General features: G+C 46.8%; 2 protein-coding genes across 4 annotated transcripts in view; both read right to left on the bottom strand.

The window, feature by feature from the left end:
- Positions 1-335: 335 nt before the first annotated feature.
- LOC117662535 (zinc finger protein with KRAB and SCAN domains 5-like) lies at positions 336-14000 on the bottom strand. 3 transcript variants are annotated; one of them, XM_087884899.1, is made up of 7 exons: positions 13858-14000; positions 12817-13417; positions 12449-12560; positions 12269-12336; positions 9016-9145; positions 5824-5932; positions 336-2077 (listed from the first exon to the last, which is right to left on the bottom strand). In XM_087884899.1, the coding sequence occupies exons 2-7, from the start codon at positions 13228-13230 to the stop codon at positions 2074-2076; spliced, it is 837 nt and encodes a 278-aa protein (XP_087741025.1). In that variant the 5' UTR covers positions 13231-13417; positions 13858-14000; the 3' UTR covers positions 336-2073. The 3 variants fall into 3 exon arrangements, with proteins under 3 accessions (XP_087741025.1, XP_087741026.1, XP_087741024.1); XM_087884900.1 differs by having other exon boundaries at positions 13853-13944; XM_087884898.1 differs by lacking the exon at positions 5824-5932.
- LOC117662532 (uncharacterized) overlaps positions 336-14223 on the bottom strand; it is a 39164-nt gene continuing 25276 nt past the window's right edge. Inside the window, exon 8 of the mRNA XM_087884937.1 lies at positions 336-1344. Coding sequence (XP_087741063.1) covers positions 371-1344 — 974 coding nt within the window. The 3' untranslated portion in view covers positions 336-370. The remainder of the gene's footprint in view (positions 1345-14223) is intronic.

Genomic DNA, 14223 nt, shown 5'->3' with positions numbered 1-14223 from the left:
GCTTTTTTCTACAACCTCTTCTGAGGTTCTGAAGCCTCTGGTGATCCCAGCTTAGTTGCCTGATCGGCAGAGGCTTTTATTCTTTTAAATGCCTCTGATGATCCAAGCTAAATTGCCTGATTGGCAGAGGCTTTTAGAAGAAAAAAAGCCTCTGCTGATCAGGCAACTCAGCTGGGATCATCAGAGCCTTTTGAAAGCATTTTTTTACAACCTCTTCGCCAAAGAGGTTGTAGAAAAAATGGTTTTAAAAGTAAAAAAAAAAAAATTGGCCATGCCCACCCAGTCACATTACCCACCCCCCCCCACACACACACAGAAAGTCATGCCCACAGAACTGGTAGTAACAAATTTTAGATTTCACCACTGATTGTTATGGTTTCTCTCCTGTGTGGATTCTGTTATGAGAAGTAAGAGCACTGCTTTTAGTATACGTCTTTCCACACTCCATGCATTTAAATGGTTTCTCTTCTGAGTGGATCTTTTTATGGCAAGAAAGATAGCGGCGTTGAGCAAAGTTCTTTCCACACTCTATGCATTCAAATGGCTTCTCCCTTGTGTGGATCATCTTATGAGAAATAAGATTCCTACTTTGAGCAAAGGTCTTTCCACACTCCATGCATTTGTACGGCTTCTCCCCGGTGTGGATCATCTTATGGGAAATAAGATGACAACGTTGAGCAAAGGTCTTTCCACACTCCATGCATTTAAATGGCTTTTCCCCTGTGTGGATCATTTTGTGGATAGTAAGTCTATTGCTCAGAGCAAAGGTCTTTCCACATTCCATGCATTTATACGGCTTCTCTGCAATGTGGATTCTTTTGTGGTTTCTAAGTACACTGCTGAGAGCAAAGGTCTTTCCACACTCCATGCATTTAAATGGCTTTTCCCCTGTATGGACCTTTTTATGCATAGTAAGTTCATAGATACGAGTAAAGGTTTTTCCACACTGCATGCATTTATATGGTTTCTCCCCTGTGTGGATCATCTTATGGGAAATAAGATGACCATGCTGAGCAAAGGTCTTTCCACACTCCATGCATGTATAGGGTTTCTCTCCTGTGTGGATCATTTTGTGGATTCTAAGTCCATTGCTATGAATAAAGGTTTTCCCACACTCCATGCATTTATAGGGTTTCTCTCCTGTGTGGATCATATTGTGGATTCTAAGTCCATTGCTACGAGTAAAGGTTTTCCCACACTCCATGCATTTATATGGTTTCTCCCCTGTGTGGATCACCTGATGGGAAATAAGATTACCTCTGAGAGCGAAGGTCTTTCCACAATCCATGCATTTAAATGGCTTCTCCCCTGTGTGGCTCATCTTATGGGAAATAAGATGACCACGTTGAGTAAAGGTTTTCCCACAGTCCATGCATTTAAATGGTTTTTCCCGTGTGGATCTTTTTGTGCACAGTAAGTCTTTTGCTCAGAGCAAAGGTCTTTCCACACTCTATGCATTTATATGGTTTCTCTCCTGTGTGGATTGTTTTGTGGATTCTAAGTCCATTGCTATGAATAAAGGTTTTCCCACACTCCATGCATTTATAGGGTTTCTCTCGTGCTGCCTGGAGGGATTGGGCTGCGTGGGCTACAGGTGCTTCTGAACTCTGTTTCTCCCCAGTGTGAATCCTTTCATGGGTAGTAAATTGCCCGCTCGTTCTAAAATGTTTTCCAGATTCGAAGCATTTATAAGGCTCCTTTTTTGTGTGAATCCCTTTTTGAGATGTAAGGAAGTTATTTTTAAGACAAAGAATGAATGTCCCATTGTAATTTTGTCCATTGTGTCTTATAGCATCTTCTCCTTTGTTTTGGGTTAAATGGTGTTCATTTACATGTAATTTATCTTTGATTAACTTCACACTTTTCCCAATATACTTTTTCCTTATTTTCTCTTGTTGGGCAAGAAAGTCTTGCATCGGAGCATCAGCAGAAAGTGATCTTTCCTGATTCCTATGGTTTGACTGTTTTTTCTCATGGCTTTCTAATTCCATTTGAATTCCAAATTTCTCTGTTCCATCATTACGATTGAGCACTTGGAACAGTTCACAGGAATCTTGATTCTCCTGCTCACTATTACCTTCAAAGGAAAAGAGAAATGAAAATGATAAAAAGGTTAGAGAAAAAGATCAAAATGTAGAAAGTTAACATATTTTCTGAATTTTTTCAAAATTCCATTATGTTGTATTTTCCATGCCTACAGTGGTGTGATATAGACATGGTGATTTCTATATTCATGATGCATGAAAGCTTTGAAATTATTTAGAATATATTTGTCAGTCCTGGAAGCCATCTTTTTCTTTGGAGCTTCAGGGCTGCCATATTTAGTGCCTGGGAAAATGGGAGGGGGGATTACAAGGAGTCAGTGGAGAATTAGCCACAACAACAACCCCCTTTCTACGGGGGTCAAGGACACTTGGCCTGCACCTAGATGGATTGACTGGGGGTTGTCTTCAGTTGGGATGGTGAAATGATTGGGCCATATGATGGACTTGTGGGTGGAGGGGATAGATCTTTGACTTTCTTTTGGGTGGGGGCAAACCCAGAACTTTCAGATTCAGGTTTCCCCCAGATGTGCCAATATGACATCTCTAATAAAACGGAACTTTGAGGAATAACTAGCCTCGGAGTCTTCCTTCATTTGGGATATTACTTGAAACCCTGACATTAACCCAAATCTCCTTTAAAAACTTTAACCAGTTCCCCAAACACTGGGGTTCTGTTTGGGGTCCAGAGCACCGAGCACCGACCTATCACTCAGGCAGTATGAAGACTCAGGGAAGATGCAGGAGATGGGTTCTGGCTCAGCCCACATTCACCTTCTGGAGCTCGCAAGTGTCCGGAATGTGACAACGGCATCTTTCCACTTGGCCCAGGATGAAGTACGATACCACCTCCCCCAGTGGGCCCAATCCACCAGAGTGGCAGCTCCCACTGGAGCCAAGCTGCCACAGCAACCGGAACCAAGGGGCTTGCTGAGACCAGCCACCCCCACCGCCAGCTGGTCTTCATGCTGTACCAGCAGAACTGATTTCCCCCAGCTGGACTTTCCACCCCAGCCAGGAGTGGGTGCAATGCCAGTGGTTGCCGGTGCCGGCACCACAGCTGGTCCCTGCTCCACTGGCCACACCCCTGCAACTCTTGTCACTGGCTCCACCAGCCGCAACCCCTGTGGCACCGCCGAGGTTCAGGGTGACTTTTGACCGAAATCTGGGGAAATTGGCATACTTCCTCAATCAGATCTGGGTGTCAAGCCTGAATTTGATTAGATTGTGGGTTTGGTTGTATCCTGGGTTATTCATATGAATTCAGTTTGACACACTTGGGAGCTGAAAGGGGGAGAGCTGAGGTGGATAGTTTCAGTTCAACATAGCTGGCCGATGAGTCAGCCACGTTCCAACAGCTGGCTGGCCAGAGGAAGGAGGAACAAAGTTGCCAAGCAACCAGTTCTCAGGCTATTTTGCTAATATGACATATTGTTTTGAAAAATTGAGAAAATCCTACTTATAGTGATGTGGAAATCCAGGGACTTTCAGTACTGGTTTTCCACTAGTTAGTGCCAAGATGGTGTATCTAAATAAATTTATTCTTTGAGGAAACAGAATGCCTCGGAATTTATTTTATGATAGATGTATTACTTGGAACTGGGCTTACATTGACCATTATGGAAACCAGTACCAAACTGACTTAAGACCTGATCTCAATCATCAGTGATGGGATGAACAAAGGGGAGCCTGCAGAATGGATAGCCCATCTAGACTATGAGGGTGCCGCCGAATTGAACGACGCTGATGAATTCATCCAATTGCTCCGGGTCAGATTTGAGGACATGGACCGTAGGTAGGAGACCGAGGCACAAATCAAGATCATGAAGCAGGCAGGCCGCTCCCCTAAAGAGTTCATCTGGAAATTCCAGAGAATAGCTGGGAAACTTAGGCCCTGGCCTGAATCACTCCTCGTTCACTATTTTAAGGAAGTCATGGACCCAGACCCAGCTTGTGGCATCAGGGGGGTACCAGACTGACTGCAGGACTGGTATACTATAGTCGTGGCAATGGATTGAGAAATCAACCCCCATCGGAAGCCTGCTTCAGAGAGACCAGCCTAGAAAGTCCTAGGTCACTGAAACCCAGCAAAGCCAGCAGAACTGCCACCTTCCAAGCCAGTGGGAACAGTCAAGTGCTTCAGATGCAACCAACTGGGACACAAAGCATCTGAGTGCCTAGCTAGCTCCCACCCCCATTCCTCAGCCCAGCCTCCCTCAGCAACCTGAGGAAGGCGGACTCCCAGAAAGCTGCCGGATGCAGGTAGATTTGCCTGGGAAGCAGTAGAGGTTCCTCCTCCCCCAGATGAAGGCAAGGAACCTCTGGCCAGAGACCCCCTTCCTGGGACCACCAGCGGAAGCAGCAGTGAAGACGACCTGATGGTAAATAAAGCCATCCGTCTCTTTGCTGTCAAAATCAGACTAGTAGTGCCAGAAACCGGGGTACAGGGTGACATGGTGGCAATGATAGACACCAGTTGCACCAGGTGTCTGATCATTCTACCCATTGTCGAGCAGCTAGGGATAAAGATGAGTCCTCTAGTTCGCCCCATATGCTTCGAGCAAGTAGATGGGACACTGATAGGTGGAGCCCCTGCTACAATAATCACTGAACTCGTTAGGCTGGAAATGAGACGTCACCGAGAGCTCATCTGATTCTTAGTAGCCCACAAGATGACTGAATTGATCATATTGGGACTCGCTTAGCTAGACCACCAAACGGCTGCCAACAGGCGAAAAGCCCCAGCGGCTCCTACCAGTTGGAAAAAGCGGCAGCCACTGCAGAAGCACCTCCCGACTGCCCCAGAAATACATCGACGCTAACCTAGCCAGGGGTTTCACCCAACTTGTGAATTCCAAAGTAGCAGCCCCTGTGCTATTTAAAGAGAAGAAAGACAGGGGGATGAGGCTTTGCGTGGATTTTCACAACATTAATGCTGTGTGCGTGAAGAACACCTACCCTCTCCCCCTTATGAAAGATATGCTGAACCATCTGTCAAAGGGTAGTGTTCACTAAGCTAGACTTGAGAGAAGCTTATTACCAAATACTCATTCAAGAGGGAGACGAATGGAAGACAGCTTTCAACTGCCCACTGGGTAGCTTCCAGTTCAGAGTCATGCCTTTTGGGCTCCAAGGAGCCCCCACGGTCTTCATGCAACTGATTAAAAAGGTGCTGCTTGAGCACCTGTACAAGGGAGTCCTAGTCTACTTGGACGCTAGACTGTCAAAAAGTTTTCAAAAAATTGAAGCTGATGCTGCTGAAGCGTATAAAAAGCAAACCGATAAACACAGAAATCCTCAACCCCTTCAGGTGGGAGATCAAGTCTATCTATCAACAAAATACATTAGGCTGAAGTTGCCCAATAAGAAACTAGGACCTAAATTCTTAGGACCTTTCTCCATAGTGAAAGTAATTAACCCGGTAACAGTAGAGCTCAGCCTCCCCTGAATACTAGGTAAAGTGCATTTAGTATTCCACTGCAGTTTACTGAAGCCAGCTGTCAGTTCAAGGTTAAGACTGCAGCAAGTAACGCCTCCCAAACCAATTGTGATACAGGGTGAAACCCATTATGAAGTAAAAAAGATTTTGGATTCTAGACTACATAGTAGATTACAATATCTGATTCATTGGAAAGGATACCCTTTCTCAGAAGCTACATGGGTCAAGAGTTGGGATGCAAACACTGATGTTCTAGTGAAAGAGTTTCATGATATATTTCCCCACAAGCCAAAGGATCCTCCTGGAGTGGGGGGAGGTGGTTAACATGCTAACTGTATTAACCTCCTGATTTCCTCTCGTTCCAGGAAACAATTTTCAGCTAAGGGGGCACAGCCTGTCAGCCTGGAAGCCATCTTTTTCTTTGGAGCTTCAGGGTTGCCACATTTAGTGCCTAGGAAAACAGGAGGCGGAATTACAAGGAGTCAGTGGAGAATTAGCCATAACAACATTCCTTTCTCTGGGAGTCAAGGACACTCAGCCTGCACCTGGATGGAAGTGATTGGGGATTATCTCCAGTTCGGACAGAGAAATGACTGGGGCATGTGATGAACTTGTGGGTGCAGGGGATGAATCTTTGACTTTCTTTGGGTGGGGACAAACCCGGAACTTTCAGATTCGGGTTTACCCCAGATGTGCCAATATGACATCTCTAATAAAATGGAACTTTGAGTCTTCCTTCATTGGGGGTGTTACTTGGAATGCTGACAATATCTTTCTTTCCTTCCTTCCATCCATCCATCTATCTATCTCTATATGCAAATCTTACTTAATACCGCCAGTTTTGAGTTAGGGAATAATCAGAGGAAACATCCAAGAAGGAATTAGGAGAAAATTTAAGATTTATTGGGGTGGATTAATTTCAGTAGAGACATGTGAGAACTGAAACAATTTTGAAACAAATTCCTTCTTCCCCAGTGTACCTTGGAGCAGCTTCTCTATGGTGTTTGTCTGGCGGGCGGGACACCCGCTCGGCCTGTTCCTTGATCCCAATGATGAGACTTTGGGGCAAATCCTTTGCTTGAAGCTTCCCATTGGTTTGTAACGCTCTTTATGCCGAGACTGGAAATGTTGGGAGGCTTAAGAATGGCTATTTCACTGCCCCAAAATCTCATTGGCTTCCAAGGTCTCTTCGGCTAGATCTGGTACAGGCCTCAGTTAGCAGAGAACAGATGGCTAAACTACTTTAGTGCGAGATCATGCAAAATCAGTAGTTCAAGATCTCACACTACTGATCTCACACAACAGTACTATAGGCCTGTGTGTTAATCCTGAAGCCATGCTGGAGTGTCTTCAGGGCTGCCACAGTGAAGCTGGCTAGAGCCTCGCTGTGGGAATGGGAGTGGGGAATACAAATAGCTGGGGATTTGTAACCAAAATAAAATTCTTTCCCCTGTAAATCCACAACGTTCTCACCAGGTACTGGGGAGGCATGGATGGAAACCAACTGGACTGGGGACTGTGACCTGACTGGACCATGTGATGGACATGTGGATTGGGGGAAAGAACTTTGGGTTTTAGAATTGAAGAGAATAGATTGTTAAGAGTTGGAAGGGACCTTGAGGTCTTCTAGTCCAACCCCCTGCTTAGGCAGGAAACCCTATACCTGTGATGGCGAACCTATGGCACGTGTGCCACAGGTGGCATGCGGAGCCATATCGGTGGGCACGCAAACTCATCTCCGGCATGCATGTGCACGCTGGCCAGCTGATTTTCGGGCCCTTTTGGCCCACTGTAAACCAGGAAAAAGGCTGTTTCCAGCCTCCGGAGGGCCTCCAGGGGAGTGGGGAAGGCCATTTTTGCCCTCCCCAGTCTCCTAGAAAGGCTCTGGAGCCTGGGGAGAGCAAAAAACAGGCCTACCTTGCCATCGCATGCCCAAAGTGGGGAGCGTGGGGGGGTCGCACACACGTGCGAGGGGCAGGGCGCATAGAATTATAGGTGTGGGCATGCACGTGAGCGACCCCCCGCACTCCCCCCACTTTTGGCACGCAATGGCAAAAATGTTAGCCATCACTGCATACCATTTCAGGCAAATTATTATTCAATCTCTTCTTAAAAACTTCCTCATGTTGGAGGATTTACAAATTTTGGAGGCAAGTTGTTCCACTGATTACTTGTTCTGTCAGGAAATTTCTCCTTAGTTCTAAGTTGTTTTCTCTCCTTGATTAGTTTCCACCCATTGCTTCTTATCCTACCCTCAGGTGCTTTAGAGAATAGTTTGACTCCCTCTTCTTTGTGGCAGCCCCTGAGATATTGGAACACTGCTATCATGACACCCCTAATTCTTCTTTTCATCAGACTAGACATAACAACTTCCAGCAACCGTTTTTTATAAGTTTTAGTCTCCAGTACCCTAATCATCTTTGTTGGTCTTTCCTGCGCTCTTTGTAGAGTCTCAATATCTTTTTTACATCGAGGTGACCAAAACTGGATGCAGTATTCCAAGTGTGGCTTTACCAAGGCATTATAACGTGGTATTAATACTTCTGGGCCTAAAACAGAGCCTTGGGCTACCCCACTGCATACTTACTGCACTGCATACCTCCATGTAGATGCAGTTCAATTGAGGACTACATGTTGAGTGCGGTTGATCAGCCAGTTACGAATCCATCTGGTGGTGATCCGGGCAAAAGTCTTTGAAAACGAAGAGGCCTTCCCTCTGTTTGCAAAGCGTTTTGCCCCAGATCTTGTGCAGGGCTCAGTTAGCAGAGGACAAAGGCCGAACTTAATATAGTGTGAGATCACACGAGACCAGTAATGCGAGATTTCACGCTACTGATCTCATGTGATCTCTCACTACTTTAGCCCTATGTTTTCTGCAAATGCACCAAAGCAGACAAAGGAACTGATGCTTTCTACATTGTCGCAGGGTAAGTCTTGGCAGGATGGGGTGGGGGAATAGGTAGGGCGAATGTTGTAGCACCTTTGCTGTAATTAGTAAAGTGTGGACGGCCATAGTGCTGCAACATTCATAATTTTGGGATTGGGTCTAAACTAGTGGGGGGGCAATCATAACTTTGAACAGTCGCTAAGTGAACTGTGGTAACTTTGTCATAGCCTATACCCTCAGATGCTCTGAGTCACATTTCATGAGGCCTTTGTTCTTGAATTGGATTGGGAGAATGCTCTTCCATGGCCTCAGAGTGAAAGTTCTGTTCTCACACAATTTTGGGAGGTTTCAGAGGACAAATGACAACACATTCCTCTCACGTGACCTCCAGAGGACACATAAGAACACACCTCATTCTTTTCGGCCTCAACAGATAAGTTCAAAGAGAAATTGAAAAATATAGATAGGAAATGGCCCAAAAGCATTTCAGCAAAGAGACACTGACTCTTTCCTTCTTTGGGGTACTAGAAGGCCAGATACTTTCCTTTTCCTTTCCGGGAGATGACATCTGATTAGTAATTTTTTAATAAAAAGTAACTATAAACTGTCTTCTTGAACTCTCTGATTTGGGACAAGAAAACTCTTACCCAGAGAGACCACATTCCTATGGTTTTCAAGCATGACTTCCAAATGCAGCGCTTTTTGGTCAGAATCCAGCTGAGACCATTCCTCCTCAGAGAAAGACACAGCCACCTCCTTGAAGGACACAAGACTCTCCTGAACGCGAAAAAAAGAACAGAAAAGGAGGATTCACAAGATCTGTTCATCATCATTAATGATTTAGACAAGGGGATAAAAGGGGAAGTCATCAAATTTGCAGACAAGACCAACACTCCAGAAGATAAGCTCAAGATATAGAAGGATCCACAGATTGGGCCCCATCTAACAAAATGAAAAACAACGTTGAGAAATGTTAGGTTCTACATTTAGGAAAGAAAAACCAAATGCTTGGGCATAGGTCAGTGATGGTTAACCTTTTTGGTGCCGAGTGCCTAAAGCATGTACGCAACCCCCAAATGCAATGCGAGCTCCCCCACACATGCACCCCGCCCCCCATATACCCCTTGCCCTGTGCATGCCCCCCACCCCTGCGCATGCCCTCGCCACACTCATGTGCCCCGCCCCTCCTCACCCATTTTTGGCTTCCAGGTTGATGCAGGCGGCTTTCCAGCAGTGGAGGGATTCAAAGTTCTCCACTACTGGTTCTGTGAGCATGGCTTGATGGGTGTGGCCTGGGGTACAGTCATGTGACTGAGTTGGTATGGCCAACTGATGTCACTCACGCCCACGCCCACTCAGTCACATGACACCCCCCACCAAGCCATGCCCATAGAACCCGATAGGAAAAAAAATATATTTTTACCCATTTTCCCCTTCCTCTCATGGTAGCTGGTGGCAGAGGCGAAGGCAACCCAGGGCTGAGCCATCGCCGTTGGGCTCTCTGCCAGCCCGCATCTGGCCCCTCTTGTCGTGAGATGTCCTGCTTGCTCTCCCACAACCACCTCTTTCTTTGGGCTTACCTTCCTCCTGCAGCAGCTGATGACAGAGGGGAAGGAAAGCTCTCTTTTTCGATGCAACTGCAAGAAGCCTGCAGCCGGCACATCTTTTTTTTGGTTTGAGAAGCTGGCCACTGAAAACTACCAGAGGTCTCGAAAGCAGTGCCATCACTGTCCTGTTGAAGAATAGGGCAGCGATGGCAGTCGCTTTTTTGGCATGTTCGAGACCTCCGGTCTCGAACGGAGCCAGAGGTCAGTAATTTTTGCTGCAAGAAGCCTGCAGCCACCACGTCTTTTTTTCAGTGCATCTGGACTCCTTATCTCGCATCTATTCTTTTGTGTGGTGGCCAATATTTAAGTGGTGGAGATTCCTCCATCATTTCAAGAAACTCCCTCTGATGAGTATTTCCACTAGAGCAGAGTTGCAGGCAGAAATGCAATTAGTCCTGAATCCCTTACTATTGTTTCATCTTTTCTTCCTTTGCTTGCTATTGTCTCAGTTTGTCTTTCCACCCTGCTTCACATTATGTAATGCAAGTAATAACTGAGAAAGAAAACCATAAGGAGAATGGGGTTATAGTGATGCTGAATTAGAAAATACAACTCATAGGCTCTTTGTCGTAATTTTGTGGTGACCTTTCCTTGCCTTCCCTCGTGTTGCCCATCTCTGTCTCACACAATCTTATCAATACCTTTTCTAAAGTGAGGTCTCCAGAACTGGACATAATATTCCAAATGGTGTCTCACTAAAGCCCTATGTGGAGGGATAGGAGCTCCTTTTTGGTGATGGAAATACCTCTGGTGATGCATCCCAGAATGTTGTCTGCCGTCAAAGCTGCCTGGCCACACTGTTTACTTTTTTGGAGTTATCATTTTTTCAGTGCCAGTGTAACTTTTTTCGCATAGCTATTGATTGAATTCATTTATTAAAACACAGAATAGCGTTGTGGAAATACCTTTGTGTCTGTTCCAACGTTCTGCCACACAGGGAGCATTAAAGTAAGTAGTGTCAACTCTGAAAACAACTCTAAGGTAAAGGTTCCCCTCACACATATGTGCTAGTCGTTCCCGACACTAGGGGGTGGTACTCATTTCCGTTTCAAAGCCGAAGAGCCAGCGCTGTCCGAAGATGTCTCCGTGGTCATGTGGCCGGCATGACTAAATGTCAAAGACGCATGGAATGCTGTTACCTTCCCACCAAAGGTGGTCCCTATTTTTCTACTTGCATTTTTTATGTGCTTTCGAACTTCTAGGTTGGCATAAGCTGGGACAAGTAACAAGAGCTCACCCCGTTATGTGGCACTAGGGATTCGAACCGCTGAACTGCTAACATTTCTATCGACAAGCTCAGCGTCTTAGCCATTGAGCCACCGCGTCCCGCCAAAATGACTCTAGCTGAAGCCATAGTGTTCTTGCTTCATTTTTTAGAATAGAATAGAATAGAATAGATTTTTTTTTCCTGATTGTGGCTTTCTTGCCTTTGTCCCATCTGCCTCCCCTTCAGGCAGGAGTTCCCAACAACTGCAAGACACAAGCTTCTGGCGGGAGGGATTAAAGCCTTGGTACTACAGTGGTTTAAAGCACCCTGTTATTAACACAGCTGCCTGCAATTTACTGCTGGTTCGAATCTCTCCAAGGCTCAAGGTTGACTCAGCCTTCCATCCTTTCTAAGGTAGGTTAAATGAGGACCCAGTTTGTGGGGGCAATAAGCTGACTTTGTATAAATATACAAAAGTATGAAGGCTATTGCTTAACGCACTGTAAGCCGCCCTGAGTCTCCGGAGAAGGGCGGCATATAAATCAAATTTAAAATAAAATAATAAAAAAAAAAAATAAAGCGTCCCGCCGCCCTGCTGGCTGCTCCAGCCACTGTGCAGCTCCATGCTCCCGGGGAGAGGGATTGAAGCCTCGGCCGGCTGCTCCTGGTGCTGCCGGGGAAGTGACAGTGTGAGAACCAACCCCCGGCAGTGCGAGAACGGCTAGCTGCACCAGGAGAACCAGAGGAGAGTGCAGATCCTCATTCATGGAGTGGCTGAGGTAAGCGGTAAGAGGCGCTGGCCGGAAAGTGGTCCTGCTCCCTTGTATTATGGGTGCTGGCACACGCATGCACACACTTTTGGCACACAACGACAAAAAGGTTCACCATCACTGACCTTGATGAACAAGATAACCAGAGCTGCGGTCAGCCAGCAACTTGAATCTCCTATTCTGCTGTCCATGTTGTGGAAGAACACAAATATAATCCAGGCCAAACAAGGGGGGGAAATAGAAGAGAGAGTACTCTGCACACCTGCTTCACTTCCTGAAGGGAGAATACAAATTTAATAACGTTTCCCTTTCTTACTTGTTTTGGAGGTCCAACCGCAGTTTGATTTCTGTCAGAAAAAACAGAAAACTTCATTCTTTGTTTCTCTGTAAAGATAAAATAATTTCAAAATGCATAATTAACAAAATAGGAGGAGGTATTCTATAGAAGAGAAGAGAGAGTGAAGGTAAGGCAGATGGGTAATTTGAAAATTACCACCTGAGATGTCCTGACTTTGATCTTCCCAAGAGATCCTCCTGAAATATAGCTCCTGAGGGGGATTTGATGGATTCGTCTTTCTCTCAGGATCTCTGATCTCCACAGTGCAGCCCTTCGAATAGGAGGAAGGAAAAAAGAAGCAGAATTAATGTATATCACATGAAGTAAAGTAGATTCTTATATTCGGAACACAACCTCAAAGCCCCCAATATTCATCCATATGGTTGAGTGAGAAAACAATGGAACAATATCCTACAAGAATTGGTGGGACATGGCCACATATTATGAGTTATCAGAAGTTTAGAAAGAAGGGATGAAGTATTCAAACACTTTCTCTATTCTCTTTTGAGCTCCCTAAAGTGTCTCACTTGCATCTCCATCTGCTCCTTCTGCTCTTCCACCTGGCTCAGGAGGAAGCCTTCCACCAGGGCCACCACCTGGGAGCTGGTCTCTGCTCCACACTCCCGCACCCAGCTCTTCATCGGCAGGGGCAGAAGGGCCAGGAGCTGCTTCAGAACCACCAGGTCCAGCATCTGGGCTTTGGTGTGCTTTTCTGGTCTCAGCCATCGCCTACAAAAGTCATGGAGTCGGCTGCAAAGTCCTCGGGGATCCTCAGCCTCCTGATTTTGGATGAACTTCCAGCGCTGAACTTGTGAAGGGAGGATGGTTTCCTCCTTCAGGATCTCCTGCCCAGTTCTTGTCCAAGTCTCCCCACAGCTCCCAGGCTGAACAGCTGAAGGGCCTTTTCCGCTTCCCTCCTTTCCAAAAGGTTGTGTCTCCATCCTTTATCTGTCCTGTAGAGCAACTCCAAATGGCTCCAAGGACTCTGATGGGTCTCCAGATGCCTTTTCCTTCATGGGACCATTTCTGGTGCTGCAGGACTGAGCCCTGCAAGGGATTCCGCTCTTTTTCTTCCCCCAAGAAAAATTTTGCCTTGAAAAGATTTCAAATGGCTTCAAGTTTCTTTATCTGAGAGGGAAGAAAAAATAAATACCAAGAATTGGAAAGTATAATTCAGCCATTGAACAACCTTCACCCAACCTTCCAGGAGCCCCAAGCAGCTCATCCCAGCGCAGGACTGAGGTGCCCCCGAGCAAGGTCGGGAAGGAGGCAGCTGGAGAGGCCGCCCCGCTTCTCCCCCCCCTCCGGAGACAGGGAGCCTGGTGCGAATCCTGCCTCCTCCTCACCCGGCTTCTCTCCCCTCCTGCTGGGCCTCCGCAAGGCCGACCCTCCCCTCCCCATACTCGGGCTCTTCCCCGGACAAAGGGAAGGGAAGGGAGACCCGGATCCTGCTGAGCATGGAGAGGGCGGCTGGGGAGCATGGGATCTGGGGTTGAAGCCAGAGGAAGGCTGGGCGAATGTCTCTCCCTCCTCCGCCTCTCTTTGCCCGGGAAGAGCCCCCACCTCACCCGGGGCACGTCTGGGTCTCCACCCGCCAGACTCTCCGCCTCCCGCGGAGCCCCAGGGGTTAAGGCGAGCGAGTGCGGCATCCTAGAGCGTCAAGCGGGTTCCTTCGCAGCCTCCTCTAGAAAGAAAGCTGTGACGTTCGCCCTGCGGTGGACCAATGGGGAAGCACCGGGAGTTCACTTGTCTTAGCAGAGGGGTCCCCCTGGCGGATTTGGTGCAAACTGGCAGGATTGTAGAAAGGGCGGGAAAGAGGAGCGTGTCTGAGGGGAAGGGAGAGGGTAGGAATGATGGGCTTGGGAGTAGGAGAAAAGGCCCCTCACAATGGCTCCCTGCCTGACAAAGGCTTCAACTTCTTCAGAGGTGGCACT

This window comes from Pantherophis guttatus, chromosome 2 (genome assembly GCF_059756535.1).
Source record: "Pantherophis guttatus breed Tessera chromosome 2, ASM5975653v1, whole genome shotgun sequence".
NCBI classification, from domain to species: Eukaryota; Metazoa; Chordata; class Lepidosauria; order Squamata; family Colubridae; genus Pantherophis; species Pantherophis guttatus.
Note: the sequence above shows the minus strand (reverse complement) of the source record. Positions and strands in the feature narration are given on the sequence as shown.